Source organism: Eretmochelys imbricata, chromosome 6 (genome assembly GCF_965152235.1).
Source record: "Eretmochelys imbricata isolate rEreImb1 chromosome 6, rEreImb1.hap1, whole genome shotgun sequence".
Classification (NCBI taxonomy): domain Eukaryota; kingdom Metazoa; phylum Chordata; order Testudines; family Cheloniidae; genus Eretmochelys; species Eretmochelys imbricata.
The window spans coordinates 32,257,232-32,284,576 of NC_135577.1; the positions used below are offsets into that span (position 1 = coordinate 32,257,232).

General features: G+C 40.9%; 1 protein-coding gene across 1 annotated transcript in view; it reads right to left on the reverse strand.

Moving 5' to 3' along the window:
• The window catches only part of INSC (INSC spindle orientation adaptor protein), a 140,021-nt gene that overhangs the window by 29,367 nt on the left and 83,309 nt on the right, over nt 1-27,345 (reverse strand). The window contains exons 8-9 of the mRNA XM_077820066.1: nt 3,147-3,318; nt 132-310 (exon numbers count right to left, since the gene is read on the reverse strand). Of these exons, the coding sequence (XP_077676192.1) occupies nt 132-310; nt 3,147-3,318 (351 nt within the window). The remainder of the gene's footprint in view (nt 1-131; nt 311-3,146; nt 3,319-27,345) is intronic.

Consider the following 27,345-nt stretch of genomic DNA (forward strand, 5'->3'; position numbering starts at 1 on the left):
GGACCAAAAAGTTTTGAATATATCAAGAACTGGATATTAGAATTGCAACTATTGTGCCACTTTATAACAGGAACTGCCACTGACTGCTACAGTCATGTGTAAACATAACGTTTTGTTCAGAAACCACTCACCTGATCTCGAGAATATGGAGTATCCACTATCTGCTTGTCAGCGCAAGCTGCTAGAAGAATTTTCATTGCATTCAAGTGAAGCAACATCTCGCAAGCCATTGTATCAAAAAAAGTAATATTGGCAAGTGCTGCTGAAGCCAGAAGGAAAACTTCACCAGATGAGGCCTCTTGGCACAATTCTAGAAATGCAGAAAATAATTTAATTAATATAAATCAGTTACTCCTCAGCATGAAAAGATTTGTATAGGAGTTAAATATTCCTCTGAAATTAATATTAGACATTTCCACTTGCATTTTTGCAGACTGGACTGAAGCAGGTATAGATGGCAAGATAAATCTAGACTACAAGTCTCTGGGAGCATTCACTTAATTAGTGACCTAGGCTATCACACTTAACTTTCTCCATTGGATGTTGTTCAAGATAAATGTTATATTCCTAAACAAAATGAGATGCAGTCAGCAGATGGGTAAAACTAATGGATCCATGCGAATAAAATTCTGCAATTTATCTTTCTGTTTCTAAAACTTTTTTATAATCTCAGACTACCCTGTATATTTTTAAATTTTGCAGACCTCTTAAAAAATGCTGCAGACACAGCTATTACCATCATAACCTCCTAAGTGCCTTTTAATTCCTGTACACATTTACTTGAACTAGGTCTGAGTCATCCAGCAATTTGATTTCAGTGCGTTTTAAAAATTAAAAATAAGAAGCGAGAGTCACTCAATTACTCAGCTATAAATATTACAAGGAAATTGATGACTGGATAGTGAAAAGGCTTTCCCAAATTTGAGTCATTCTATTCCTAAAGCTTATATTGCTTAGGCTTGGTACATCTTATCATGCCTCATCTGATGATTTGGTGGTGGCAATAAAGGAAATAGCCCTGTCCTCAGTGACTCTGCCCTCAGGAACACAGATTCATTTTGGCATATTCCTGGCTGGCCATGATTGCTAGGCTTAAACACTGCTTGACGGGTAGCAAGCTAGCTCAACAAATGGAGTATAAATTGGAAATTGACAGCTGAGGAAGCTGGATTACCTTGCTCTTTATCCCCACATACTCATGCATTTCCCTCCCCTACCACCACCACCACCCCCTCCAACACACCCCCCCCCACCCACCCACCCCCCAACACACACACTGTACCAGTTCCAGGGCAAGTGTACTATGGGCTTCTAATCTTCAGACATGATGCTGAGGCCCAGTCTTGAAAAGTACACTGAACAGTAGAAAGTATCAAATAAGGTCTAGCAGATTTCGTACTCACTGGATTGGACAAGATAGTATGATTGCCATATCTGAGATCTAAAATAACTTTCCACATCTGGCATATTAAACCAACCCCAGGGACAGGTGTCTTCCAGCTTCCTCTGCTCAACAGGCCAACGTTTTGTAAGGACTGTTCACTTACAAATTCAACAAAATCCAAAGTCCAAAATACAACAGCTCTGATTGAAGCATCCTTGGGTGGTGCCCTGTAACTCCATTTCAGGCTGGGATTGGGTAAATTAGAGGTGGAATAGACTGGGTATTGATGACATACTGGGCACAAGAAGCAGCCCCCCTCAGAATGCCTAACACCGCCTCATTACAAAAGGGCTGCTGGGTAGAAGAGAGGTGTGTAGCATAGTGTGCCACAGCTGGGGAGGATCGGAGCACAGGGGTGCCTGTAGGCATAGTAGACCTACTTTTAATTAATGGAAATTGCAAGATGACAGTCTGCAGGGTAACAGCTGATGGTTAATAATTATATTCACAGGTTGAAACATTTTATTCAGTACTAAATCAGACTGTTAACTCCAGATTTGTGAGTGTTCTGTATCTACAACATCTGGGCAGTGGTAATGGTCATTTCATCCGTACGGTGTTTGTGAATGTGGAATGCCTGGGCAGAGTGGCAGCTAGGTGGATAGATCAAGGTTGATAAAAATATGGAGTGATTCTGATGTCGGTTTCACTCTATCCACTTGGTCAGATTATGATGTACAGGCTTTTGTGAAGGAGTTGCAATGACTTCCAAGTATGGAATGTGACAGACCTGCTTAAGAGTATGTCACTTATCAGTAGCAGATAAAAGGTCCATTAGCCTAGTTGGTTGCTCGAGCTCAGTGGGATAGAGCAGAGACCTATGTATCTATTCTGCAGGTCTTGCATATGCAGTTAGCTGATGATTCTGGTATCTGTAAGTGTATGTAACTATGGATTGTTAAAGTATTTATATCTCTAATATGGAGGGAGTGGAGGAAGCACTTATTTGGCAGACTCTTGTACTGGAAGAGGCTAGAAAACAGCATTAAAAACTAAAGGTTACCCTACCTAGCAATGACTAAATACAGATATGAATGTCGTCTCAGACCATAATACTAGCGTCTTAATTTACAAGAATGTTATCATTAACGCCAGATAAAGGCAAACCCCAGTCACGTGCTGTAGCAAATCATTGTTGACTGGAGGATGCATTTTGGTCTTCATCATTAAGTTGTACTTGTCACCGCTACATTCCACCTCTTGCGTTAGCATGCACTGATATCCTAATGAAATGGCCACTTTTTAATGCACAAGAACAAGTCATACAGTAATTTTTGTATAAAGTATCATACAGTTGTAGAAAGCTAATGGGGTTGATTCTCCACTCACTTTCACCAGTTTTACACTGATAGCTCTCCACTGACTTCTGTATTGTTACTCCTGATTTATACCAGCGTAGGTGAGATGATAACCAGGCACATGGTTTTAGGCCTCAAATGGCTACTATTTTCACAAATAAATTGTATTTGAACTTTGGCTACAAGTCAAGAATGTTAGAACTATCGAAGAATTTCCAACTTCAGGATTTAAAACAACTGACCTATTCCACATAGATTTCTACTGTGGAACATTATAGTGGCAAGAAAGGCAAATACTCCTTCGAGAACATTGCTAATGGAGGAAAGTTTGTCTTTAATCGTAAGTTTTTTTCTTCTTTTCCAGTGAGTCCAAGAAAGGCTTAAAACAAACGCTGTATACTTACTGACAAGTGCTGTGACAATTTCCTCCATATTCTCCAGAAAGCTGCTGAGATGCTGAGTGAAAGTGAGATGTGGAGATGTGATTTGTGCTATTACCGCTGCTGCTTCTGCACGAGTGGCTTCAGAATGGGTACTATCTGTGAGAATGTCAGCCAAGCACAATATCCCGTCGACCTGTGGGGGAGGAGGGGGGAAACAGTTGGATACAGGCTAACCAATAAAGACAAATATTTTCACAGCCAAATTAGGATTTACACGTGTGCATTGTATACTACTTATAAAACTACTGAACTGATTTGTTTTCAAAATTGGCTTGAACCTTAGGACTCAATGACATATACCAAACAGAAAGCTAATAGATTCAGCCTTTTTAAAAATTGAGGGCAACATAAAAAAAAATATGCTCAGAATGCACAGGGGTTGGGGTGGGGAAAGTGTTTCTTCCCCATCCCCAAGCTTTTATAACTCAAAATGACTGAGTTGATTTTGCTCAAACATAACAAAAATGTTTTGGCAGAGACGAAGCATGGAAAATCCTACTCTAAATAAGAATTTGTTTGTCAAAGTGAACAGATATTATGTCATAGTCTCATCTAAGTAGGGTGACCAGATGTCCCATTTTTAAAGGGACAGTCCCGGTTTTTGGGATTTTTTCTTATATAGGCGCCTATTACCCTCTACCCCCTGTCCTGTTTTTTCACAGTTGCTATCTGGTCACCCTATATCTAAGTCCCTGTTTGCGCATGTCACTTCACTCAACTTACCCAATCTTGCAATGAGCTCCACATGGGTGGAACCTTGAGCCAATACAGGATGAAGGCCTGTCAGCCTCGAGCCATGACAGAAACAAGATTGTTGTAGACCAGCAGTTTCTGGGAAGCTAACACAAGTATAGCATAGGCACATGCTGTCTCAAACCAGAGCTATAGCTATTAGCCTCTTACAAGTTTTGAAAAGTAAAGCAAAACAAAGCAAAGATTTGTACATTCTTGTAGATCTGGAATGACTGATATCTTCAAATTATGTTCCTTTTAGCAGGCATAAACATACACACATACATACTTACACACTCTGTGTTATATCCTGTAGCATTTCAGTGTGTAACAGGGCATGATGTAAAACAGCCAACACAATGTGACAGCTTATATTGTAAAAAAAAATAATACCTATTACCCAGATAACAACAGGTAAGAGTGATGAAAGACCTATGAACTATGTCATAATCAATGTATTTGTAGACCGGTACTATTTGTTTTCTGACTGTGCTACATATTCCTGAATAATTCACCACGTTGCCATGAGGTAGGTAGATGTGCTATTAAGGCCGTTTTACATGTGTGAACACAGAAATTGTACACAATGATCCAGATTTTGCTATCCATTAATCCATGTAAAACCAGAGTAATTCCATCAATCTCAGAGTTGCACACAAATCTCAGTAATTGACAGTAGAATTAGGCCCTACAGTTAAAAAGTATTACCCCTTTGGTAAGCTTTGTTTGGAAGCTCTTCTAAAATCTAATTTTTTTCTATTTGCTTCTTCTCATGATTTCTGTTCTCTATCAGCTCATGGTAGTTGGACAGATTTTATAACTCGCTTTTACAGACCTCCGTCCAGAAGGAAGATTCAGAGGAGAACCAATTTCTTGCTCAAAATTTAAGTGGAGCTGGAATCAGCATTATAAATAGAAGGGGTAGTTTATACAATACCCTGTACTAAATATTTGATATCTCCACTTTATGGGAAAGACCCCCTCTTTAATAGTCTCCCAAATATTGTGTGTGATCCAGATGCTTGTCAGCTCCCAGTTAGACTACTGCAGATTAGTACGACTGCCCTGAAGAAGCTTGTGCAGTAGCCTGCAGCACTCCTATTAACAAACAAAGGCAGATGTAAGCACATCATGCCAATACTTGGAACTCCAATGGCTGCCTAGTCCTTCCTGCACTGAATTTAAGATTCTAGTCTACAAGGCACTTGGCTGGGTCTAAGATACCTCAAAAATCTACCTTTTCATGACCCTCTAAGGCAGCTATGATCCAGAGAGACCCTTGCACTAGACTAGCTCCCGGATAAGACTCTGATATGTTGGGCTCTAATGCTGAAAATGCTCTAAGATTTTTAAAATTCTACCAGAGGACATTAGATTGAGTCCAAGCCTGACTATCAAAGAGCTGAGTCCTGCATTTAGGCCTAAACATAAAGCCTCACCCCAGTATAGCATCTTCTGGGAACAACCCACTGTTTCTAAAATTGAAGGAGAACGATAAGGGGGGGAAAGGGAAAAAAAGAAAGAAAAAACAAGTATAACCCTTCCTTTCCATCCTCCCAATCCCTATTTGTGAGAGATTGGGAGGACTCAGTTAATATCTTATGATCTTCCACTAATGTCTTCACTTCCTAGGTGATGATAAATTGTTAATTTTGGGGCAAAATGAGTCCCTGGGGGAGTCCTTTTATCACTTTATTTTAAAATGTGTTGTGGAGCTCCTAGAGGAAATGACAGGAGCTTATTCTTATAAGCGTGTGGATAAATAGAACAAACCCACATCAAAAACAAACAAAGAGGCACACTAGCATCAAGGGAAGCTTTGGGAATGTTGCCATGTAGGGCACACTTAATGCTCTCTCTAATTATTAGGCGGTACTTGAAGACTGCACCAGAGAGGTGCCTTAGATTTTGGATGTGTTGTTCTTCTGATTAGTCCCTCAACAACCCAATTTAGCACTTTTCAGAGGTATCAAGGTGCAGAAAAGATCTGAGCATCCTGTAGCATAGTCAGGAAGAATCTAGCCCCACCAAACAATGCCAGGAATGGCTTCCTGAGTGTCCTATGAAGTTCTGAGGACTGGCCATATGTAGTAAAGCAGTCAAGGCAGAACAACCTACCTACCTTGGGCTTCTGGGGAACTACATGGACTTGTCAAATGCATTCACCAATCAAGCAATTTAGGCTTGTGGAGCTGTCTCATTCTCTCCACCCAGTCAATGTTTCCTTAAACTTGCGCATTTTTAATGTTCAGTCATTCATCTCTAAATGGTTTGTTTAAAGCTTCCCTTGTTCTCATTTTAGTTATTTATTAATATACAATGCCAGGTTACCTTAAATGTCCCCATGGGATATAAATTAAGTTGCATGGTAAGCAATGGCAATTTCTGTACTCTAGAAGATCTATCAGATTCCTGGGAACAGGAATTACTGCCTTGAATATCAGTCATTGGGATGTACTTTTTAAAGAGAAATATAAATATTCAACGGGATCCCTATTAACATCAGGAAATACAACCAAGGAAATAACATCTCTTTGGGTTTTTTCCTAGTGATTACAAATGGTGTTTCGACTAGATACTCAAAATAATGACAGGAAGAGATGAATTGCTTTTCAATGTTAAATTTTTTTTGACAAGCTTTCAACATTAATCTACCTAGAGCAAGATATTTTCCTTCTAGTTATGGCAGAATTCTAAACTTGAAACTGGGGATTCACAGAACTCATTTAGCTCCAAGGTGTATTAATAGAACTCTGTCAAAAATTAGTATGTCCTCACAAATTGATTTACTAGCCAATGTGTGCTAGACATCATCATGAGCAAAAAAAAACCCAACCCACTTTGTCATCCTGAAGCCTTCCAGTATCACACCTTGTTTGGGGTGAAAAAAATGCTAATAATGATAGTCAGTTGAAAACAAATTATATATATTTCAAGACATTCAAAAAATACTGCAGTAGGGACTTGCTCAAACATTAGGTAACAGGTTACACAGACTTTCACCTCTAAAGTCACTGGTTCAAACCAAACCTAGGTCAATAATGACCAAGGTCATGACCTGTTGACTGTTATTCAACTACCTATGCAGAAGGACTTCAGTGCAATTGTTAATAGAGAGGAATTCTCATTCCCAAAACTGCCATCACAACACATGGCACTAAATTGCACCCTTGCTGACAGTCTCAGCAGAAAGGCCCTGGACTGAATGGGGATGAATACCTTGAATGAGAGTGAACCTCCCAGCTGCTGCTTGTGCATACTTTATGAATAAAGGATTTGTTTCCTGTTGTTTCATTCTAATAACTTTCCTGAGCACAATGTACATTTTAAAAGAAAAATAAATTCATATACTCAAATATGTTGAGATCTTAGGTTACATATAAACAGCAAAGCCGTATGAAAATCATTTAGAAAACTGACTCAGAAGAGCTAAAATAGAACTAAATACACAACATCAATCCACATAGAACTGCTGCTTAGAATATACACATAGTTACATAATTTACACTGTAAATGTATACAGATGCAATGCATGAGCATGCAGTGAACACAACTGCAAGGGAGTGTTTATTTTCACCACTGAGGAGAGAGACACAGACAGACAGACAGGACCATGCATGAGTTATCAGACATCTCCATTCATGAAGAGACAGAATTCACAGGCAAGTAGGGATTATAAAGCTATATTATCAAAAAGATCTGGCCACCTCTCAGAAAGCTGTGACAGAACTGTAGCCTCTCAATGCTGGCTTCCCTGTAATAATTGGACTAAATAATAAAGCGCCAAAAATTTGAACCTTGGATGCCTAGATATCAATTTAGAGCCTACCTTTAAACTCTCAGGTTTGAAAAATATGGCTATATACACATCAGAATGGCATTGTAAGGATTAATTAGTGTCTATACTATGCACTGAAGTATTATTAACCACTAATTTCTATTTTCCCTAAGTAAAATTCAGAATAAAACTCACTATAACCAGAGTTTCAAAATAATCAGTCTACCTCTTTCATGGTTCCACTTTTCAATTCTCCCCCATTGTTTCTGAACAGCCAGGCTTCCCATCATCAACTGTGGCTGTCAGGAACTGCAGCAGGATCTGTCTTTGCCCCTGCTACTGTGTGGCCTTCAAAAGGTATGTCCTTGCACCATGCAATTGCAGATGGACTCCACATACCCACAAGAGTTGCAGGGCTCTAACAGGACTCATTTTCTTTCCCCTGCCTCTCATTGCTCTGAGAGTGAGTAGAAAGGGGAATATGTAAAGTCCCTATTTCCATTTTATTGCTTTACTCAGAGCCATGGCCACAGATCTCAGAGACCCAACACTTTCTGTGCTCAAGGGCTGGCAAGTCCAGGTATCCAGAAGAATGAACCACAATCACCAGAGCCTAGCTACTTATACATTGTCCTTCTATTCATTGAGCAAGTAGGTGGCATCAAGTGTGGGAATACGAACACAGTGGCTAAGGAATTTTTACGACCAGTATTTTACATTTAATTCCCATGTCTTTGCAAGGCATATACATTTTGTATCACTAAAATGCAGCAACCAAGCAGCCTGCAACACACAGTAGAGGTGGGGAAAGCAGATCAAGGGCATAAGGACAAATCTCCTACTATTACAAATCATGATATGGAGTATTTTATGTCTCCATTGCCCAGACAGCAACTTGCATCTTGGTGTCTTAACCAGAAGTTCTCCCCTGCCCCCAACACAGGAAACTTCATGTAACTAAACTGATCTTCCTTGGAAACATATGCTGACTCAGCCATAACAGAAATTGAACCTGTGAGTCCATTGAGTCTAAATATTGCAAACCTAAGGATTAGACCACCAACCCATCCACAGGGGCACGATTTCCTAGGCAGTGTAATACCCCATTCCCTCCAACATACTTTAGGTCCATTTCTCCAGTGACTTGCATCTTGTATAGTCATTTACACCCATGCAAGGTAGGTGTAAAATGCTATCACTTGTCTGAGTGGAGAACTGTGATCTGAAAGAAAAAAGAAAAGGGAAAGTGCCAGAGACTCCATGAAGTCCCCTAGAGACTTCACTTCTGCTATCCATTATATGGGGGAAATGCTCAGATAGTTTTGCAGTAAAAAACCCTAAGACAGATTGCCTATTTGACTTAGTTGTCTATCAGCCTGTGTTTATACTGACTTGGTGCAGGAGCAAAGGACTATGCAAGCTACAAGACAAATGGAGAATCAACCCATAGTGTGTAAAAGATGTATCCAATTGAATGATTAGAGCTTCTGCCCAGTACTTGCTGTTTATACCTAAACGCCAGTATCAAAATATAAAGGACAAATGGCCATCCCTCGGTCTGCTAATGACTTTTGCTTTCATACTTTTGATATGCTGAGTTGCTGTAGTTGGAAAAGGGGACTTGATTTAATAGTGAAAATAATATAAGAAGGATATATCCTGACTGGCCCATAAAAAGATACGCTTGGTATTTTAGACTCATAAAAGGCAGGTTAGTCATCTTTATTTTTTCTTTTCCAATGATGCAATAGGCCAGCAAATTTAGCCTAAGATCTGCTTGATGCAGTTTTGGCAACGATTTAAAAAAAAAAAAAAAAAGCTCCAGCAAGCAACACCATTTATAAGTGTCCAATAATAAATTTTAAAATGACAAGAGAACAATCTAATAAAAGCACTTAAACATCCAAAAAGAAACTGCTGCTCAAAGCATTTATATAATTAGCTTTTACACTGAAAGGAACTTTGGATAGCTGCCCTGTTTTCTGTTCTGGTGAGGTAATCAGATAAATGTCAAATTCGCTCATCACCTTGGCAATACAAAAGAATGGGTCAGAGCCATAACACAAACAAAGGAATTCTATGAATGCAACAAGATTCTGCAGAGACTTTGCATTTGAGGAATGTTATTTGATAAGCACTTTATTATATGCATTATTGATATTTCAATATTGATGATTGGAAAAGCACAGGGAGCTTGAATTTGTAAGGGCACAACCTTATTATGTAAAGTTAACTGGTGTAACAGATATGGATGGGAGACTGATTTCATGCACAGATGTTTTCTGGACAGAAATGATTCCCATTTATCACAAGAGGAGTGAAAAAAATATAGCCTTGTCCAGTGGCGCTGGAACAATTTTTATAGCGAGGGTGCTGAGAGCCATTGAACTAAACTGTATATCCTGCATATGATGGAAACCACTTCAAGCCAGGGGGTGCAGCAGCACCCTAATTCCAGCACTTATGGCCTTGTCCTCTCATCATTTAATGTTTCTGAGAGAACAATGTGTATTGAAGATAGGGTTCTGTAAAAGCAATTGGACTGGCTCTGGTGAAATCCTGGCATTTAATGAGGTGGCTAATATGGAATGTCGGAAAAATTACATTTATGACCTCCTGATTTGGAATATTATGTACAATGAAGTCTTAACCTTTAAAGTATTGAGGACTCCTCTTGTATCTTCTGTAGCAAGATCCTGAAGCAAAATAATCTCATCTTCACTTCAACCCATACTGGAAAACAAGAGCCCTTCTACCTTTATATCCATCCTCTACCCCACAAGTGCACTGCAACAGGCCTTTTCCAGAGAGCTGATCACCTGACACTCCCTGCCCATCCTCCACTGACACCTAATTGATTTCTACTTACAGTTCAGTTTCCATGTTGGTTTCTCCCCATTCCCTGACCTGAGCTCCCAATGTGATTCACTTTCCCCATGCTGGTTCTCAATCTGAGAAAGGTGAAGGAGAAAGATCCTTAATAGGTATCAAGCACTTTCCCATAGACTCCCATAGTCAGCTCCCCTGGATATGCTAGCTAGGATATAGGTTCTGCTGGGGAGAAGCAGCAGTTTAAAGAATTTCTTCCCTATACTCCAGCAGAGGAGAGGCACAGCCTCACTGGAGGAGCTGTGCTGCCAAGGGAGGAAATGTTGTTTGACCAAAGGGTGCTCTTACTGTGAAAACGGACAAGAGGAAGGGCAGTGGGATTAGAAGCATGAAGGGGAGAGAAACAAGGGGTTTGGGGAAATGCTCCAAGTTGTGTTCCACCCTTCACAGGGTGGATGTCCCACATTTTGGGGTTGAAAGTGGAGACTGCATCCCATAGTGCAACATTGGGAGGAATGGGGAAAAAATATCAAAGTTGACTTTGAGGTGAACTTGATTTTTCTTTCTTCCACCCTTACTATGTATTAGTGTTTAGCACCTGCAATTTGAAGCCAGAACAGAATAGCTGGGAGCTACAGGTAATGAGATGAACACTATGGCAGCTGAGAAACTAAAAAGCAATGCATTCTGTATCAAGGCAGAATAGCTGAAAGCTACAGAGCTGGATTACAACGCGAACATAAACCATACTGAAAAATTATTGTGGTAGGAGGGGAAGGGAGAAATGATCACATTTGCCTTTGTGCAGAAGAAAAATATGTCTCAGTCATTAGCTCCACACTCTTGTAACAGACCACACTACATTTTCAAAACTACAGTATGAAACATTAAATGACCTTCCACTGTATTGCAACTGTTCAAAATGGAATACAGTGGTATACAATATATCCTTATTTCAATGAATGGATATTTAGGAGCATGAATCCCTGATCATCAAGATGGAACTATATCCTATAATTATAATCCTATAATGCTTCATCTTTACTGTCTATGGATTTTTTTTAAACTCATCTTGCACTTTTTAAATGCAAAAGGCCTACATTTTTGCCTACAATTTCCACTTAAAAATTATGAAATTAGACAAAAAATAATTCCACCTTCCGTATAGCACGATTTCATATTTCAGCAGTTGCCAGTTTGAGCTGCTGTCCAGATCCTCAACAGGTGTCAGCTGGCATAGCTCCACTGACGTTGCAGGAGCTCTGCTTATTTACACCAGCTAAAAATCTGGTTCACTGTTATTAACCCAAGAGGATACAGAGTAAAGGCTAAATACAATCGTTAGCATTAAAATACCATGCCAAGAAATTAGCACTAGGAACATAGGACTGGAAGGAACTTTCTGGGTCACCGAGTCCAGTCGCCTTCTATCATGGGCAACCTAATCATATAATCATGTTTGTAACCTTAGCAAGCCATATTTACAGCAGTGTTTGTGATATTCCACTAGTTTACCCTATTTTAAGTATAGGGAATACCATGCTAACACTATCTAGTAGTAAATAAAAGTTGCAACGACAGGGGTTCTGGAACAATTTTAATAGTGGGGGTGCTGAGAGCCACTGAATCAAACTCTAAGCCCTGTATATAATGGAAACCACTACAAGCCAGGGGGTGCAGCAGCACCCCCAACACCCCTAGTTTCAGCACCTATGTGCATGGATTTTTATTGCTACAACTGAACAAAGAGGCCATGGGAATTAATTGTACATAACCCATTCTTTTTACAGTAAGGGAAGGTGTGGAACTTTATTTAGGCTGATCAGCATCAATGCATATAAACCTAGTGGATTTCAAATTGCTGGCAAGTGTCATCATATTTTGTTTCAATTGGCAACTGATGATTGAGCCCATATTGTTCTCAAAACCAGCCTGGAGTTTTGAATTGTCCTCCCTCCGAAGGTGACTGCATTATTTAAGGGATATTTATTCCTCACTATGCTTAGCCAATGAAAGGTCTTGGTTTTGGGGTGTTCCCTCCCCACCCCAAAAAAACGAAAAAAAATGAGAGAAGAGAAGATCTGCTCCACTATCTGAGGAATACTGTCATATGGTATGTCAATGAAAGATCTTAGACTTATTGCACAGGACAAATGGACAATTGACTGAAAGCTGCCTTTAAACACACAGCATGAAATTTTGTTTCATTCAAAAAATGGCTATCCCTAATGCAGCAGGTCTTGCAATAATAGTGAGGGAAGAAACCAAAACCAACCGTTAACAGAAGGGTCTTGTGTTTCATTTCTGATTGCAAGGGCTTTGTTGGACCCCTTCTATTATTTCATAGAAGTGTGGCATCAAAGTTTTGGGCTCATTGGAACCAAGAGGTAAAGAACAGGTTGAGTCCTAACCCTCAGATACCATAGATATACTAATCATGGCAATCAACTCATATTCCCTGGTCTTCGGTATTTAGGGATGAACTAGGCTGGTCACAGATAAAAGCACCCTGATTACTTGTAAAACATTGGGATCAACAGAAATTACGCTGTTTTAGGCCCAAGCGTACCTTCTTGTGCAGACAGGAAAGAGAAGGTCCAGCAAACTTCCACAAGGCTCATGTCAGCAGTTTCCTTCAACTCTTCTCTTCAAGGATAAAGGGCTTAGATAAGAGACAGGGTACACAGCCACACAGATCCCAAGAATCTATATGAGGAAGGGAACACACAATCTTACAGAGTGTTCTCCTCTTTACTGCTTCTCTGATTTGCCTCAGCAAACCAAATCAGGACCCATGCTGCTATTGGCCAAGCACCTTACACCTACACAACCCCTTAAGGCACAAGGCCAAAGTTAATGTGGCTTCAGGCCACGCTATTTTAAAATGCATTATCCAGTGTCACAAGAGAAGAGAATGCCAAGGAGAAAGGCATCCGTCTCTTTTTGCTACACCCCTTGCAGAGACCCAGCTCTTCAATACATCCATAGTGTGGGTGCTGTGGGTTTCAAGGAGGGCTGGGGGGACAGTGCTATGGGGCCAACGTCCACCCCACCCAGCCAGAATCCATCCTTCTTCTGCTTGATTACTATGCTATTATAGCTGGTATTAAGTGTTTGTCATATTGGATTCTTAGGTTGTATCTATAACATTGGAAGGAAAACTATTGAAGAACAGTGACTGCTCTGCATAGGGCTCAGTACTGATGGGACAACATTTTTAAATGTTTCCCAGTTTGTACTCGGACAGTATTTTGTCAGCACTGTACTTCCTGCTCTTTATCAGTGGCCTGGTTCTCCCCCTCTATGTCTCCCTGCTAGCCAAGATGGCTGTTTAAAAACAGCAGCAACAATATGTGTCAGCTGGAACTCATGTGGGTCAGCTGTAGGGTCAGGGGCTTGTGCAATGGGGATCACTATTTTTGTCTGTGTATGATAAAGTTTGGGGTTGAGATTTCCCAGACTATTTGAGGGCTGATTGAAACCAAGTCAAAAGGCTTCTATCTCATCTAGCCCTAGAGTTCTCTGGTTTAATACGCTGGTTTATTTTTAAAATTGTAGAAATCTATATTCTATTTGTAGCCATCTCTGATGTCTGCATTACAGATTCCACAAATTATGGTCCTGTTTCTTTTAAATAATGAATAAGGCTTTACATTTTATACTCTGGGTCTGCATTTCATTAAAATGAAGCCACAAAAAGAAAAAAAAATGGACTGAGCAATATAAGAGGAGAGAAATGGTCACATAAGATATAATAATGCTGAACAAGTTGCTGGGACCCCGAAACCTGGGTTTAAACAAGGACTGTACATTAGCAGTTGCCACGTAGCCCTCATTTTTATTTACCCTGGGGAATCACAGTCTGAGACAAAAACTACTCCGATATACAAACAAGAGGTCTAGGCCTATGCATAGCACGGCACTCTTGGAAATGAGATGTGTTCACTGAAAAACATGTTCCAATCATCTAGTTTTAAATAAATAACGTCATAGGCACTTGATTGCATGAGGACACATTATCAAACACCTGGTGCCTGGCATTTAGAAACAAGAGCCTTATTTCAATACATTTGATTACTTTGTATTTTTTGGTTGAGTCTTTTGGAGTGACACTGGATTTTATGCTCAAAAAGTGCCTGTCAGTGTATTCCCAGTAAGAAAAAAAAAATTCATAGAGGACTCTTCTGGTGTATTACAATGATGAGAAGCCTTCCCCTCTCTCCACCAATCCAACCAAGAGCTGGACTCAGGGCACAATCAAAGACGCAGTGATTATCAATGAATTTAACTCTTCATATTCCCTTTTCCCTCGCAGAAACTATCTGACATACTTTTGCTGTAGCTTTAGATTGAGTACATTCAGGCTTCTGACAAGGGAATTAAACACATACATTCAAATCTTTCGTTGGGTTAGGGAGGATCCTTGGATAATTTGAAAAAATAAATAGTAGTACACCTACATGTACCAAACAAACCCACATTGAGGTCAAGTCCTCACACAGACCAAGAGAAACATATACAATTAAGTAAAAGCTGACAAACCCATCCTTAAACCAGAACATTATGCCACGGGGGTTGTGGCAGGAAGCACAAGCGATACTTTAGAATAAGCAGTGCAGGCGTATGCAAGGTATAAACACCACAGGTTGCTGCTTTACTCACTGCAAGTTTAGGGCTCCAATCCTGTAAATGCACATGTATGGGCAGGCGATTACACAGCTCATTTTCCTGGACGTAAATTGTTCATGAACCAATCCCATTTTCTATTAACGAATGAACTATTCATAAGTATTTGCCAAACACCTCTTTCAAATGTTTCCCATTTTAAGGTAGTCACTAATTTTAGTCTAAAAGTTAGCTACATCCTTTGCAAATTTGTGTCTCTCCCCCAGCTCCCACACAGACACTTTTATTGTTGAAAGTTATTTGCATCAGAATCATAAAACTCAGGTTAGAAAAAGGGTTGTTTACACTAAAGGAAGGAATCCCACAGCATCTTCAGCTTCCTGCATGAACCATAATTGGTGTCCCTCATTTTCACTCTTGTCACACATGGTGTCCCTAATTTGGGCCTTGGCAGAAGTGCTTCTAAACTGCATATCTCCCTGACTGGATGAGTTCCATCAAAAAGTTGCACCTGACAACTAGACCACTTTTTTAGTGGAGTGCATGTGCAGTAATCAGATGCAAAGTAACAATCTGATATTTTCTTTAAGTAGTAGTCAGCGAGTATATAGAGCACCCATCATTCAAAATGAGATTTTAAAAATATGCATAAGTGATATAACCCATAGTATGGGTTCAAAAACATGCCTATATTCCCTTTTTAAAGCAAAGTTTATTTTTGAATTATAAAACCACCACTAGGCATCAAGAATTAATAAAATTCTGTTTGTTCAGGTCATACCTTAAAAATGGCCTTGCAATTATTTTAGCAAATTGATTTAAATAAGTTGGCTCCAGGCCTGAGCCTGCGCGTGCCAGGTTTCATCTGCAGAGAATTTTTACAGCTAAGTTGTAAAGACTTAAGATAATGGTTTACAGAAGAAACATTCACAGCACCTTAACCATAAAACTTCTCGTGGATAACTTTATAAAAGAGTTTGTGTTGTAATAATGACAAGGGACATGACCGCTTTATTATGACGACAACAACAATTCACTACGTAGCAAAAGGTTAGACCTCTAGCTGGTATATGTCAGTGTAACTCCATTGACTTCACTGGAGTCAGGCTGACTTAAACTAGCTGAAGAATCTTCTCTTTACGGGTAAGAAGATCCTTTTTGTCGCCTACAAATACTAGTTTATATCATGGCAGTTATTTTAATTTAAAATTAAATATTTTAATTTGGTTAAAATAGAGATTCAAGCTTAAATTCAGCTGTTTACACAAGCATCCATCTGGACGAACATTTAGAGACATGCTATGAACCATCAGATGAAATTATTTCACAGCAATATCACTTAGAAATTACCTGATATTTCTCCTTTGTAGAACAAATGCTGAATACGACAGAGGTGTAGTTTTTGTGTTGGAAGCAAGGATATTGCTGAGAGGCTAGAATGATGAAGTCATTATACCAGCTGAATATTTCCTCTTCCTTCCTTCAGTACTGTTTGCCTACTAACTGCTGCCCTGAGGATGCTTTCCTATATCGGAACCTTGATGGATAAGAAAACAATCAATCCATCCACTGGATCATGGTATACACACGAGAGGTCTAGTCAGGTACCTGATGAATCTGCTTATGGCTGACAAGCCCAATCTGAGAGCAACATAGCTTGTTACATGTTTCACAGATCCACATGTTGTCTGAGTTGGAATCCAAAATTACAGTATGCTGCTTTCTTGTTTCTCTATTTGCTTCCATCGGCGGGTCAAAGCTTCATGTTGAGCTGCACCCTGTGCCAGATATTCCCTCCAGATTGGACAGGATTCTGTGTGGACCTCCAAGCTGTCTACATTGCAGTTGAATGACTTCATATCATTTTTATAAAGGGCTACCTCACTTTCTGGAGCCATCATGAATCTTGCTGTACAAAAATATTCTTGGGGATATGGTCTCTTCCCATTCTTCTAACACGATTGAGCCATCACAACCTCCTCTTCTTAATAGTGGTTTCTAAATGCGTCAGTCCTGCGCACTCCAGCACCTCTACATTTGGTATTTTGTCTTCCCACTTTATTTTTAGGATCTTGCACAGGTATCTCATAGGGAAGCTGTTCAGTCTCCTGATGTGCCTAGCATATGCAGTCCACATTGCTGAACCATAAAGCAAGGAGGACAGCACACAAAAGTTTCAGATTTGCCTCTTCACCTTAGTCAATAGTTTGATGTTATTCCATACACATTTCTGAAATAGCCTGAAATTCTTAGCTGCTTTTTCAACTCTGTTAGTCAGTTCAATCTGAAAAAGTCAAGATTCCTGCAGATTGTAGAACCCAAGTAGCAAAAGCTGTTAACAACTCCAAGAGATTTACACTCCTGAGTAGTGTCAGACATTGGTTCTTTCACCCTTGGTACATGATTACAGTCTTCTTGAAACTAATTGTCAACCTGAAGCTTTTTCATGACACAGAAAAACTGCCCAAAGAGATTTTGCAGAGAAGATTCACTGTGGGCAAGACAGACTGCAGTCATCCGGAAACAGGAAATCTCTCAGAACCAGATTTTTTACCTTGGTTTTCCATCTAAACCTTACGATGTTGAACAATCCTCCAGCTAGTGTGGTGCAAAGATAAGGCCACCATTGCTGTCCTTAAATATGTGAAGAAGCAGGAATGAAAAGTAGACATTAAGGAGTACAGGGGCTATGACACACCCATTTCACCCCATTGTTGATATCAAAGGCATTTGATTCTTTGTTTTCATACACTTCAATTGCCTTCATACCATTGATGTAATGACCAAATGATGTTCAGTTTGGGGAGACAACCCAGCTTCTTCAGAACAGTAAAAAGGCCCTGTCTATTGACCATATCAAAGGCCTTCATCAGATCGCTGTACAGTGGTGTTCATTTTTCTTTACACTTCCCTTGTAGCTGCTTGACCAAAAATCTATCAATGGTAGAGTGTCCTGAGTGAAAACCACACTAACTTTCAGGATAGATTCTTTCACCTAGAGATTGCAGCGTAAGGAGCATAATGCAAGTGGTGACAACATTTCCAATGATGTTCCACTGGGAAATACCTCTATGGTTGTCTCAGTTGCTTATATTCCCCTTGTGTTTACATAATTGTATAAACCAAGCATCTTTGAAATCTTGCAGTACCACTACCTCTTCCCAACAAAGTAATGTCACTTCATGGAGCTTTTGGAGTAGTTAGTTGTTGGCACATTTGTAGATTTCAACAGGCAAGTAGTCATTGCTGGATACCTTGTTTCCAGGAATAGCTTTCTACAAATTTTCTAATGCAGGCTCATTATCCAGATCCATCAGAACTTCAAAATGTGGTAATGCTTCAAGTTCTTCATGTTTGATTTCAGTGTCACTGGAGTGTAGAATTCCATAGTGTTCAGTCCAATGCTTGAGTTTTTGTTTATCGGTGAGGATATTTCTGTTTAAGTCTTTCAGTGGAGATGTTTTCTTCTTTACTAGACCAATTGCTTGTTTAATGCCTTCATACATTCTGGAGCTATCACATACATCAGCTGCTTTCTGAATATCATAACAGAGTTTCAACCAAAAATCTTGGGCATACCTCCTGGCCTCCTTTTGCATTTCTCTTTGAGCCTCTCTCAAATTTTCCAGGGTTACAATGTTGGGAGATTTCTTTTAGATGGTTAGTGCTGTCCTTTTGTTCTAAACCAGTGATAGAAGGGTTCCAGAGTACTCTTCAAACCAGTCAGCATTTTTCTTACATTTTTTTTGCCAAACACTGTTACAGCAGCATTGTACATGTTGGTTTTTAAGTTTTCCCAAGCCTCGGTTGCTGAGTTTTTAGGTAAAAATCTTACTTTCACAACTTCTTCATGGAATAGCTGCATCCCTCTACATCTTAGTTTGGCTGATATCAATCTGAAGGCAACTGGTAGTTTTACTATGATGGATTTTTTGGCATCGATTCTGACTTTGCAGCAGACTAAGGCATGATCACTGTCACAGTCAGCACTGTGATAAAACCTCCATGGTGCAAGACTTTTCAGGTTGCACCTGGTAAGTTCTAGATCTAATTGGTGCCAGTCTCCTGACCTTGGATGTTTCCACAATGTCTTTCTTATGTTTCTCCCAGTGAAGTTGGTGTTGGTAACACATAGATTTTGACTTGCACAGAGTTCTAACACGCGCTGGCCATTTTCATTCATTTTACCAATTCCATGTTTGCCCAGAATACCAGGCCAATTCTCAAAACTGCATCCAACTTTTGCATTAAAGTCACCAAGTATTATAATGGTCTAATTTCTGTGAGTTCTCAATCACTTCAAGCCATTGGTAGTGAATGTTCTTATCTTCATTGCTAGCTTGAAGGACAGGCACATAGACACTAAATAACATGATGAAACCATTCTGTGTGTGCACTCTGAGCATCATAGGTTCAGTAGATAGAGCACTGGAGCTTTCACGGGAAGATAGTAAGCTGTTTCTAACAGCAAAACCTATTCCCTGTTCTCTCCTTTCTCCTACTGGTTTCCCATGCCAGAATATGGTGTAAACATTCTCTTGGATAGAACCTGTATCAGAAACTCTGCTCTCAGATAATGCACCAAGGTCAGAGTCCAACAAATTTGTAGTTTAGTTGTGCCATAGTTTGGAAATCAGAGTCAGAATCAAATGCAGGGGTCAGGGTCTGAACAGTCCAACCTCCAAGTCGCTTTATTTCACTTTGGCCAGGATAGATCGGGTTGGAGCACAGCTTTTTTGGCCCACTTCTTCTAGGATGCCTTAGTAGCTGCCTCCGGTCTTTTATGCCCTTTACGGAGTCCTATGACCATCACACCAAGACCTTTGAAGTGTATGCCTAGACAAAAGGATGGTGGAGTGAAGTCTGCCCTAGATCTACCATTCCCTTTAAGACCATTTAGACAGAGTCCAAAGGCCAGACCGAGTCAAGACATTCAGTGCCTCAATGGTCGTAGCTTCTGTTGGTGCTGACTGCCTAATGCCTCAGCAACACGGCTTTTTTGTCAGGATGATGTCCCTTAGCCTTGCTCCAACCAAGGAATACCCACAAGGCAGTGCGGGCTAGGATTTTAAGGTGCCCTATACTCGCCTTACTCTGAAGGTTGCAACATTGTGGCACTTTATAGAAGCTACCCCACCATGAGTAGCCCCATGGCATTGCCACTAGGCCCTCCAGTCAGATGCATAACCAGGAGGGTATGGGGTCAGGCATAAGTACACGCTTAAGTGCTTTCCCAAATTGTGTCCCAAGTTTATCATCCTCTCCAGGCAGCAAGAAGCAGACATGGCTCCAAATGCGATCACAACTCTCTGATAATATGACAGTTCAGATCTGGACTCAAATCAAAATTTTGCAACTAAGGCTCATTTCGGTAAGATAGTAACAGGCAAGAACACCAAACTGGAAGCCACTCAGACTTTGGGGAAGTTCAGATAGGGATCAGAACAATAGCTCAGGATCTTCTCTGACTAAAAAATATTTCATGTAGCAATATCTTGCAATTCAGTGTTGTTTATGCTATTAGTAGTGAAATTAAAACCTCATCAACTTCATCATATTTTAGCTGATCAGCAGCATGAATCTGAGACTGAGCATGGTATTGAGATAACCCTAAATTCTAATCCCCATTCTGCCAGTTACTCACTGCATGGCTTTATGCAAATCATTTAACTAATCCATGTCTCAGTTTACCCATTTTTAAAATGGGGATAATACTTGCTTTCCTACCTGACAGGGCATGTTGTGAGGATTAGGTAGTTAGCAGCTGTAAAGTGCTAAATATGATTACTCAATGGGAATGGGCAAACATCAACATTTTAGTTAAAATAAGTTGAAAAACATATGACTCCTTATCCAAAGTATTTTCATCTCTTGAGTCAGCAAAACTGGTCTGGAAATCTCACATAATCAGAAGTTCACTGAAAGATTTTTGTATTCCTTCCTTCTGGCCAGGTCATAATATCATAAGACCAGCCTCTCGTAGGGTATTTCTGCACTTCTCCTTACAGACTCTGAGTCCAGCGGAGTGCAGAACTATATGAAAACAAAACATACACGTTTCAAAATCTTAAATAACTTCAAACCTCAAAATGTTTGAATGTGGGTTCCATTTGCATCCTGGCAAAGATTAAAGCCAAGTCTTAATTTAGGTCAACCAGTTCATCCATTCCTAGTTTAATGTTTAGCACTTTTTAATGAGGGGCTTTGATCCTGTAAGTTTTTTTTTGTAAGCAGAGTCTTACACCACCGTTGGTCACCTTTGAAATCAAAAAAGCTCTGCCCAGATGTATGGGTTCCAGAATGCAGAGCAGCTTGTAGGATCAGGATCTGTTTGTTTATTGTGTTCTGGAGGGGGAGAGTGATAACATTTTAGTAAAGACAGAAATTATATTAGAAATGGTTGAAAACATAGGGAAAAATTAACAAAAAAATTTAAATTAAACATTTTAAACAAAAACTTTTTACAATGAAAAAAGTTTCTGATCAGCTATAGAGCTGGATGAAAAGTGGGAAAAAATGGTAATGAAAAGTCTCAAAATAGGTTTCCAATCTTTTGTTGAAAAGTTTTGACAGAACGTTTCCAACCAGCTCTAGTTACAGTACACTCTAGTTTCAGGGAATTACAGCTGTTTGTGATTTTGTATTATTGTTTAAACATTTACTGCCTACGTGTGTGTCTCAGACAAAGTGCAACACATGAATGAAGGCTGAGATAATATCAGGGGGTGATATTCACCCCATGCAGCAGGCCAGTCTTTGCACTGCTCCATCCCATTTAAGCCCTATCTTCACCCAGGGTGAATTTCACTTAGCTAAAGCACTGTAAACAGATCTCTCTCCATAACTTGTACTCCTTTCCAATGTTTCAACTATAAATATTACATTTAATAAAAAACACTGAAGATTTGAAATGAATAGTTTAGCGTCTGAACGAAAGCCCACTGAAGCTAATGAGAAGGTTTCCATCGCCTTGCAGAACAAGCAGTCATTTAAAAAGCAAGCAGAGTGGTAGGCAAAATCCTCCTGTCTTTTTGAAAAGTGATTTAAAAAAAAATTTCCTGCCATGGATAGTAACCAAAAAAAATTACATTTATAACTCATTGGTTCCTTAAGGATAAAGGTTGTTGAATGTTTTACTTACCATATTTCCTCCAGCATAGTTCTTACATTGGCTAATTTTTTTTTAACTTTACTGTGTGGAAGTAATTAAACTCTGTACATTCCACTGTGAATCATCATTAGTTTGACCTCTTTCTGCTTAGCATGAAGGCATCCAAAGTCTAGTTCATGGGCCATCAAAATGCATGGCCGCAGCTGCCCTTGTCTTTAGCAAGGAGATCTATGCCCCACCAATATGGTTAGTTACATGCCTTTAGTGTTCCACCTCGGTCTAAACAACCTGGTTTGCCAAGGTCCACTGGCTCTGAACTGCGCCTTCGTATTAAAGATGAAGGCTGATGCAGTCTGCTCCATTTTATGCAAAATATCTGTGGCCTTTCTGCTACTTGGAAAATGTTGATGTGGCCCTTATAGGAATGTCTACACTGAGCAAGTCTCCCAGCCCTGGCAGACAGATCTGCGGTAACAGGGTTCGAGCAGTGTGGAAGGTCAGGCTCTCAAGCCCATCTGACCTCACCTAGGCTTGAGAACCCAAGAGGGAACATTCACATTGCTACTTTCAGGGCACTTGCGCTAGCTGGGCTCAAGCTAGTCTTTTTACCCAGACTGGGAGGCTCGCTCTGAGCTGCAGTGTTGACATACCCTAAGGGTCTGATCTTGCCCAGTGGAGCGGATGGGAGCTGATTTCAATGGGCAAAGAATCAAGCCCTAATTGAGTAAAATTTGGGTTCCCCTGTAGCAACGCTGAACATCTTCTATTCTGTAGCCACATCATTCTCTCCATGTACTGTAACTTCCATCAGCATGTATGATTACTCAGAGGTACGATTTTTTTTTTTTTTGGAGGGGTGGCTCACTGAAATGTCAGATTTTCCTCACAGGCCCCCGAAAACCTGTGTGTGCCCCTAAAGGCATGGATCATCTTTTTGTTCATTGTTCTAGGTGCTGTACACAGAGGTCTGTGGTTAGGGTTCCTTGGTGCTACCAGTGGTGCCAGAATGGGGTGGGGGGCCAGGAGGCCGTGGCCCCATCACTTTTAGAAGTGGAAGGGTATACCTTCCCTCTCACTTTTTATGGTCCATAAGGGTGAGCAACAGGGGAAGGAGTGGAGAGAAGCAAACAGGGATGGCCCCTCAGGGGGAGAAGGGACAGTACAAGGGTGGGGGCTTGAGAAGAAAGGGCAGCATGGCCACAGTTCAGGTGCCAGTGGCCTCCTCTTCCCCCCCCCTCCAGTTTTAGGGAGTTTCTGTCATTCCTGAGTGTTACCACAACACAAACAAACAGCAGTGGTAGTCACAGAAACCCTTGCACTCATTTCTTACTTTGTTTTCTTCTCAGTGACTCTCTTCCTGAAGATCTGTGGAACAAATTTGGCTGACATGACATAGAAAATATTGGTATCAAGACTATGCACCTCATCAGCATTTTTATTGACTGGGCGTCTGCCAGACCCAGAATTACTAGGTCTTCCTTTGCATTTGCAGCATTTGGCCATTAAACCTTCACAGATTTTGATAGGTGCCCCCCACTTTTTCTGGCACAGCTTATGCAACTCTTGCAAATTGCATCCACAGGGTTTCAGGCCCAAAGCTAATACATACACTAATGACACTATTCAGACATCAGAAAGGTGGTAGATGGTTTTCCACACTACCTTTTTTTTAGCAGAAACATCTTTTAACTACCACTTATTGCTTTTAAAACATCCTTTGTCTTTTCCTCACCCTCAGAAACACACAACCCTTACACACAGAAGGTGACAGAGCTGCATACATTGATAGGGAAGGCATGATCTGGCTCTGTTTTTGCACACCTACAAAATGCTTCCCCCAACGAAAGTGTACTGGTGAATGCCATTATCTGCACCACACTTGCAGACTCAGGTTTGCAACTGAACAGTGGGTGCACTCGTGTTCTCCTTTTGAACATTTGGCCCAACATATGCTTTTTACAAATTGCTCAGTTTTTCCAGGGTATGGTTTTCTGTCACCCAACTTTAAAATCTTAATCTATTTAAATTACAGAGTCTTTACATGCTTCCCTGTCACACACTATCCCTTCCTCTGGGTTCGGATGGTTTTCCCATGGTAGGATTATTGGACAGAGGATGTGGAAAAAGCTAATGTAATCAATGCTTTTTTTGCCTCTGCCTTCACGAACAAGGTCAGCTCCCAGACTACTGCACTGGGCAGCACAGCATGGGGAGGAGGTGACCAGCCCTCTGTGGAGAAAGAAGTGGTTCGGGACTATTTAGAAAAGCTGGACGAGCACAAATCCATGGGGCCGGATGCGTTGCATCCGAGAGTGCTAAAGGAGTTGACGGATGTGATTGCAGAGCCATTGGCCATTATCTTTGAAAACTCATGGCGATCAGGGGAAGTCCCGGACGACTGAAAAAAGGCTTATGTAGTGCCCATCTTTAAAAAAGGGAAGAAGGAGGATCCTGGGAACTACAGGCCAGTCAGCTTCACCTCAGTCCCTGGAAAAATCATGGAGCAGGTCCTCAGGAATCAATTCTGAAGCACTTAGAGGAGAGGAAAGTGATCAGGAACAGTCAGCATGGATTCACCAAGGGCAAGTCATGCCTGACTAATCTAATTGCCTTCTATGACGAGATAACTGGCTCTGTGGATGAGGGGAAAGTGGTGGACGTGTTGTTCCTTGACTTTAGCAAAGCTTTTGACACGGTCTCCCACAGTGTTCTTGCCAGCAAGTTAAAGAAGTATGGGCTGGATGAATGGACTATAAGGTGGATAGAAAGTTGGCTAGATTGTCTGGCTCAACGGGTAGTGATCAATGGCTCCGCATCTAGTTGGCAGCCGGTATCAAGTGGAGTGCCCCAAGGGTCAGTTCTGGGGCCGGTTTTGTTCAATATCTTCATTAATGATCTGGAAGATGGTGTGGATTGCACCCTCAGCAAGTTTGCAGATGACACTGAACTGGGAGGAGAGGTAGATACACTGGAGGGTAGAGATAGGATACGGAGGGACCTAGACAAATTAGAGGATTGGGCCAAAAGAAATCTGATGAGGTTCAACAAGGACAAGTGCAGAGTCCTGCACTTAGGACAGAAGAATCCCATGTACCGCTACAGACTAGGGACCGAATGGCTAGGCAGCAGTTCTGCAGAAAAGGACCTAGGGATTACAGTGAATGAGATCGTTCCCCTCTATTCGACGTTGGTGAGGCCTCATCTGGAGTACTGTGTCCAGTTTTGGACCCGACACTACAAAGATGTGGAAAAAATTGGAAAACGTCCAGCAGAGGGCAACAAAAGTTATTAGGGGACTGGAACCCAGGACTTATGAGGAGAGGCTGAGGGAACTGGGATTGTTTAGTCTGCGGAAGAGAAGAATGAGGGGAGATTTGATAGCTGCTTTCAACTACCTGAAAGGGGGTTCCAAAGAGGATGGAACTAGACTGTTCTCAGTGGTAGCAGATGACAGAAGAAGGAGTAATGGTCTCAAGTTGCAGTGGGGAAGGTTTAGGTTGGATATTAGGAAAAACTTTTTCACTAGGAGGATAGGTAACACATTCCAGTGTTTCACCAGGGAGGTGGTGGAATCTCCCTCCTTAGAAGTTTTTAAGGTCTGGCTTGACAAAGCCCTGGCTGGGATGATTTAGTTGGGGATTGGTCCTGCTTTGAGCAGGGGGTTGGACTAGATGACCTCCTGAGGTCCCTTCCAACCCTGATATCTATGATTCTATGACTATCCAGACTGGCTTTCTTTCTGAATTGGATTTCTGGAGTTTTGTAACTTTTATGCTATCGAAAAGCTATCGAAAAGCTACAGCCCACTCAAAATCACTTTCTTCTCCATTATCAACATCAGCATCTTCCATAGGTTATGTCTTTTTTTCTGTGAAAAAAATCAATCATAATTATGTGAGTGTGCCTCAATTACCTGCCCTTTGTCAGGAAGTCACTTCATCCACTTAACTGGAGTTTCGCTTCCCAATGCCTCCTCATACAAGCTGCCCTAGGTCCTGCTGTGTGGGATCTACACTGTACAAGAGGCTTTGCATACAAACACATCGACTGTCCACCATTTTGAATAGCCTGTACACAAAGGGAGTCCTTACAGCACAGTCAATGGGGTGTGTTAAAAATGAGATATGAGCTTCTTCCCTGTTGAAAAGAGAAGTCTTACAGTGTAGGGAAATGGAATGAAGGGCGATCAGCATTCAGGATAATGGTCCTTACCCCATATGACATCAACTTTACCTATGGCACAATTACTGTGGTAAAACCAATACAAGTAAAGACTGAGACAGTGCCTTTTGATATAACTCAGTAGGCACTGACCTCTCTGAGGCACAATTCCTCAGAGAGATTCCTCAGTTGTAGGGTGGGGAGAGAAGGGGGAAAGAAGGGATATATTACAGCCCATGGAAGGATGAAATATACTCCCTACAACTCCTCCAGCTAACTCAACTGGTCAGACCATGGGGCGGGCGTGCGGGGGAGAGGGGAGAAGGAGGAGGAAGAGGAGAAATGGCCTCATCCACTCCCCACCCAGTTGCTTCTGGGTGGGAGCATCTGATGTGCAGCTACAGTTCTCTCCCAAATGCAGCGACTGTGATGTGAGCAACCCTAATGTGGGCACAGAAAAGGGCCAGTATCCTCCCGCACAACCACATTAGGAATAGTCATCGTTCGCAATAGGCTGTATAACACTTACATAGCTCTAACACACACAACTCCTTTTCTTCTTCCCCTGGGATATTTTTTAAATCTGGGATGCAATGTTGTCTTGTGGTTAGATCAGGAAACTAGGAGTCTATTCCTTGTAGACTTGGAGTCTGTCATTGACTTGTTGTGGTTCTCTTATCCTCTCTCAGCTTGATTTCTGTCTCTCCCCCCATCAGTGCTCAAGCTGTATATTGGGTATAATATTTACTCTCCTCCATATAGTGCTTTGACATCCTTTGATAAATAGCACTATATTGGTGTGATTACAAACAGTAATTTCTGCAAAAAAAATGTAAGGCCAAATTCTGCCATTCTTCCACACTTGGTAATATCTTACAGTGAGTGCAGTCTTGCTGACTTCAGTGCGACTACTTGCAAAGTAA